At 34.8% G+C, this 6,098-nt stretch overlaps 1 protein-coding gene across 3 annotated transcripts in view; it reads left to right on the top strand.

Annotated features, from left to right (window-relative positions):
* Positions 1-273: 273 nt before the first annotated feature.
* LOC117435376 (ALK and LTK ligand 1-like) overlaps positions 274-6,098 on the top strand; it is a 31,630-nt gene continuing 25,805 nt past the window's right edge. For 2 of the 3 annotated variants that reach the window (XM_034058474.3, XM_034058472.3), the window contains exon 1: positions 1,688-2,250. In XM_034058474.3, coding sequence (XP_033914365.1) covers positions 1,983-2,250 — 268 coding nt within the window. In that variant the 5' untranslated portion in view covers positions 1,688-1,982. Of the gene's footprint in view, positions 706-1,687; positions 2,251-6,098 lie in introns of those variants that run through there. The other variant, XM_034058473.3, reaches the window with a different exon arrangement.

The raw sequence follows: 6,098 nt of genomic DNA, 5'->3' as shown, positions 1-6,098 counted from the left end.
TGGTTTCGAGGTCTGTTTTGTGCGATAAATTATTTTTCAAACTCAACACAATGAATGAAACTTAGTATTAAGACTCACTAGTGACAGTAATAAAATAAAATTATATATAAGTGTGTGTGTGTGTGTGTGTGTGTGTGTGTATCACGCGCCGCCTATGTCCCCGAGCAATATATCCGCTGGTCATTACTTAAAACAGGTGTATCTATTTTTACAGCCAGGCGATGCAGAACAACTTCTGATTTACAGGTATCTGTCATCAGCCGGAATCCCTGAAACATGTGGGGCTTGTCCCAGTTGGATTCCTCAGCTACAATAAGCCGGCGCATTCAGACACATATAAATTACCGTGTTACAGAAGGGGTTACAGCAGATATTGACTTTCAATTGTGATGTACTGCCTAAAAAGGCACATGGGCTAAAGGGAGCGACCACGAGCGAAAAAAAAACAATACCAAAGATGTCTTCACTGTTTGCCACCCACCCGAAGTCGATAGTATTGAATTCAACTAGCACTTGCTGAGAATAAAAAAGTGAACCCGTATGGTTTCTTGCAAGACACAAGAAAGACAACGCACGGATCAACAGGCTGCTATCTCCTTCAAAAACCAAACCAGCAGTACCGGGGAGATTTTTTGTTGATTGATTCAACATTCTTTGCAGACTTCAAAAAAAAAAAAAAAAAAGCTTTCGTCCACATCTTAAAGTGTAAGTTATGAAAAATATGTATGCATTTTTGGCAATGTTGTTTAAAACCATTTAGATACTTTTTGTGTTGCTGTTCTTTATTATTATTATTATTATTATTATTATTATTATTATTATTATTATTATTATTATTATTATTATTATTAATAATAATAATAATAATAATAATAATAATAATAATAATATTTTTAGTTGAAACGCATCGCTGCAATTGTGGAAATACTGTCGGTGTTCACATGCCGTGGATCATGATAGGGTTCACGTTTAAGAATTTTAAGACTGGACATCATAATAGTTTACATTCCCACATGCAGTTTATTTTGTTAGTGTTGTATGTACTGTTCAGTCTGCAGATAATTACTAGTCGTGAAGTAGACGATTATGAGTTATGTGTGGTCTACCATAAGTTACAAAACTCCAAAACCCTATAGCCAATAATACACGTAGCGATGAGACAGTAGCTAGTCTTCCTTGGTCCTTTAATCAGAAAAGCCTTGGCAATAGCTTTGCTTGTATGTTTGGAAATGCTGTGACAAATTCCACAGTACCTACGGTATTCCAATAACTGCATGAATATATTGCTACCTAATGAAGTGTTAATGCGCTGTTGATTGTTTCTCCAAAATAAACTATTGCCCTTTGTTAACTGCACACCACTGCATGAATCCTAAAAAACAATCTTTATGGAATAGGCTAATGGTTAACTTTTCATTTGTGTATTCACTCATTTCCCCAGAATGCTAAGAATAATGTAGTATATAGGACCGTGTAGAAGTTACTGGTGTGGATATGATAGTTTAAGTGCACATTAAATAACATCTGTGTTATGTGAACAGTACAGCAGGATATACAGTATAAACATCAGACAAGCTTTTATGCAAAAGGTTATGCCACTCCCACTACAATTTCATTCAGTAATGTATCTGGAAGTTTTTAAAAACAACTGGAGCAAAATGTTCTGGCATTGCTGAATAGACTCACTGATAATGTGAGGATAAGTGCAAAGTAAATCTGAACTAAAGCCCGGATTGTAGTGTGTTGCTTTGATAATACCTTTTTCTAATCCGTAGCTATAAATGCATCCTAGAGAGATGTTAGTTATGGATTGAAATCAGTGCTGTGGGAGTGGAGTCTGTTCCGTCAATTAGGGTGAATAGTCAGACCATGTGAAAAGCACACAAAAAAAGAAAGAATAAAGAAGCCCAATGAAAAGAGTGGATCAGAAGCAGGAGCTATATACATTTTGTATCTTTCTTTGCATATGCAGATAGTAAGCGATGCAGACTGAAAGGAAATGGCACATAGTCCTGGGCATTATCTTTCTGCTGGTCACCTCGGGCCAATGCATGGACAGCAAGGAATCTAGGCAGAAAGAAAGGAGGACACTTCTGGATCTCATCCTACAGGTCATTGGGGAGAAGCAAGGTGACAAAGATGTCTCCCGGCAGTATGCCGGGGGAATTTACTCTGTAGATCAAGACTACAAATTTTCCTCCAGAGAAAAGGCCTTGTTTGTTCCCCAGCTGGACAACAACAGACCAATAGGTAAGCAGTTAGATTTTATTTTTAGCTGATGATGATCTCTTCCTGTATCTAACTCTGAAGAGATAACAGAGGCTCCTTGGATATCTGAAGTAGCAGAAAACTTAGGGCACTTCCCAAACTTCTCTTTATGTATTTGTGTTTTTTTTTATTTTTGCTGCTTTCTAAAAAAAAATATTCTAAGTTGCTTAACACAGGTGTATGTATTGTTCGATTATTTTATTTGTTTGGCTGTTTCTTTTTGAGAACATGTATTTATTTTGATATTCAGAATGTGTAGGGTAACATGGGCAAAATCTCATTTTATGCACGGAAAATGATGGAAATTTTGGTAGCCCTTTAGATTGCAGAGCACAAGTAACCATGTAATTACTGTGTAATTTTATGGTAATAATCCAGTTTTACTGTGTAAATACCACTTGTTTTCTGTTCTTTCATTGTAACTACTGTTGGAATAAGCAGGTAGTTAAATGAAAACAGTCTTGTTTCCTGCTTATAATTACAATTTTAACAATTTGCTGTTGCCTGTCATCTTAAAGTGGTATTCTCATTAATGCAGTTAGTGATTGCAATGAGAAACAGGCTGCAAATAAATGAACAGTTATTCAGTTACAGTCTTCCAGTCTATTCCAACAGTAGTTACAATGAAAGAACGAAAAACAATTGGTATTTACCCAGTAAAACTGGATTATTACCATAAAATTACACAGTAATTATATGGTTATTTGTGGGCTGTAATTAGTGTTCCGCGTTTTCGGGTTTTATCTTTAAAAACCATTTATTTTACATATATTAAAATAGAGAGAAAATTGGTGCAAAACAGTTTTTAATTGAAACATCTGTAAAAATCAGTGGAAAAAAAATCTCAGGAAAAACACTTTACATGTGGAATATGATGAGTAGCAGTTCTGGTTTCTTATTAATAATGTCCCTGGCATGTATGATGAAGCAGAATCGGTGCAAGTCGAAGCCACATTTTGCCAAGGTAGCTGGTACTTTTTATGCTTTTTGCATACTTCGAAACATTTACATTTTCTCTCCATTCCTCATCCACTAAAAATATTATATTTTCGTGTAAGTATTTTATTCAAAATATTTCCTAGAAAATAGTACTGGGAAAATATTGAACAATGGACAAAAATCGGGTATAAAGCAGTAAAAACCGACGTCCTGTTAAAAAAAAAAAATCCTGTAATTTTTTGGTAAAATTCGGAATAAACCGGAAACTCAGAACACTAACTGTAATCTAAAGTGCTACTGACATTTTAAATGAAAGAAGAATAAAAGTAAAGTTCATAAATCAATGTACAAACGGCATAAAAAGCGTTCAAAGAAAATAAATTGCTATTCTTGTAATTTGACAAATAACCCCCTTAAAACAATACACATCACCTAAAAAATAAGATGAACTTTGTAAAAATGTAAAAGAACACAATACACTAGGATGAAAAATAGAGAACTTTATTTAAATCACAAATGTTCTTAAAACATTTTAATATTTTAAGCATTTAAGAATTCGAACATGAGCCTTAGGAAATGTTTTTAAAACATTTAAAACATTAACATTTTAAGCATTTAGGAATTAGTGTTAAGTTTTACCATGAACCTTGTCATTTAAAAGTAGGCTATGGAATGCTTCTCTCTGTGCATAATTCACATATTAAACCATCACCAGAGACAGCAGCACAGTCCACATGTGCCCATCTATGAGATGTTTCACACTGGATCCATTCGCCACCACTGACAGTACTTCTGTGCAGTATAAGCATTCAGCATCATCTTCTACCCTGACTCTGTTGTTGTGACGTTGGTTTGTTTTTGCTTTCCTTTCTTTGGTGTTTCTTTTGTTGTTTCTTCTGGCTTGCATCATTTTGAGTGTACATATGTCAATAAAAATATCAAATACATGCATGCATATAGGCTGTCATCCATGCATTCATCCACCCATCTATCCTTTGTCAATGATTCGATGGCATCCAGAAATATCCAGGTCTACAGTATCTCTCATAATGTATTGACATGACCTGTTTTCAAACATAAATTATGAATGTAAATCATTTCTTCTGATTACTAGCCTTACGTTAAGTGCCCGGGGGCATCTTCCCCAATATGGGAGGGGGCAACTTGCCTCATAAATACCAAACAAATGTTTGGGCCTACTAAAAAACCCCTGTTCTCACTCTGTGTTTTAACTCTTGGATTTATACTCATAAGGCTTTACTATCGCCATAGCACATATTCCAGAACAAACTGAAAGTATTCATGTACACCTACAACTGATTTTACAAACTTCCACATGTGCGTTGCTTCCGGTTTACATATAGGTTGAAAATGAACAGTAAGATGTGAGGATTGTGCTTACAAGAGATCTGGTGCCATTAAGTGTTAAGAACACAAATTAATAGGGGTAAGTATCTTACCTCATGGGGGTGTCTTCCCCCATGTTACTCTCTATGGGTTTATAATGTTTAATTAAATTTACCGGTAATCATCATGGAATTAAAAACAGATTTTATTAATTAGTCATTGTGGCAAAAAGTTATTTGCGGCTTTTCTGTTTGTATTTCTTTTCATAATCCAAATGCATTTAGTTAATGCAGAAAGTTAAGTAAATGTGCCTTGTATTTTGTATAGGGTATTTTATTTGGAAACGTGTTCATAAGTTAGTTTTAGCAACGCATTCCCTTTTGTTAAAATGTACATTTACTTCAGGCTATAATTTAGAAAGTTCTGAGTGAAATGTGTGTAACAATTAGATTGTTGGAGATCAATCCAGCCTGTGTTAAATACCTCAGTGCAAACAGAGGATCATATATTTTCCAAGAATAACAACGTAAAAAGAGCAAATAAAAAGCACAAATAAATTAAATGAAATTATTCAACTGCTACTATGTTTCTTAATTTTCACTTTTATTTAAATCATCCGATTAGCTTTGTCTGATACTGAGAATGACTGCAAAAAAATCCTTCTTAAAAAGAAGGGATTTATTTTGGACAGCCGATGCAGAAAGCATGACTATTGCGAACTGTCACTTTGTATCTTTACTTTAGTCACATCAGGATGAAGCGTTTGCATTTGGAAGTAGTGCCTTATCGATTTAATTCGAGTGTGTGTCATAATAAATCATCAATTTGATAATTATATTCAATTAACAGCAGTAGACTTGATTAGAGCAGTGTACCCTGGTTCGTCTTTTACATCGCAGTAAAAATGGTATTTGTTTTGCTTTAATTCAGCTGTCTGTTAACACAGGGTTATTTTCTTGAACAGTCTGTATGTATGGCGAATGGCCAGCGGAGAGGTTACTAAAATTAGAGGGATTGTTTTGGTTATCTTGTTAATTTAGTCAAAGATTTTAGGATTCCCTGTATTATCCTACAAAAATATACTCTGATGGTGCATAGAGACAGAAAGTACAAAGTGAAGTGATAAACTTGGAGGATTTCAGCGCCAGAAGGAGGGTTCCATTTATCCTTGTGTCATGTACTTACTTAAATTCCATATCAAACGGATACTACATATTGCCCAGGGTTAACCCCCCCCCCCGCCAAATTTGACAAACAAAATAAATTAATCAATCCATCTGGAGACGGTCACATTCTGCATGGGGTTAGAATGGATGGGGAAGTTTAACCCTGTCCATTCTGCAAAAGCAATAATAACAAAACATTGTAGTTTATACGAATTAAACAATACGTTTTTAAATAATAATACAACAAATACAAAACACAAAAGATAATATGCACAGGGGCGGGGAGTACCCTGTGACAAGGAGCGATAGTTCTGGGAAGAAAATCAAATATGAACTGATATCTTGAACTCAATCACCTTAATTATTTACCAGAGGACA

The sequence above is a fragment of the Acipenser ruthenus genome, chromosome 3 (assembly GCF_902713425.1).
Source record: "Acipenser ruthenus chromosome 3, fAciRut3.2 maternal haplotype, whole genome shotgun sequence".
Taxonomy (NCBI): domain Eukaryota; kingdom Metazoa; phylum Chordata; class Actinopteri; order Acipenseriformes; family Acipenseridae; genus Acipenser; species Acipenser ruthenus.
This window is presented reverse-complemented; position numbering and strand designations above follow the sequence as displayed.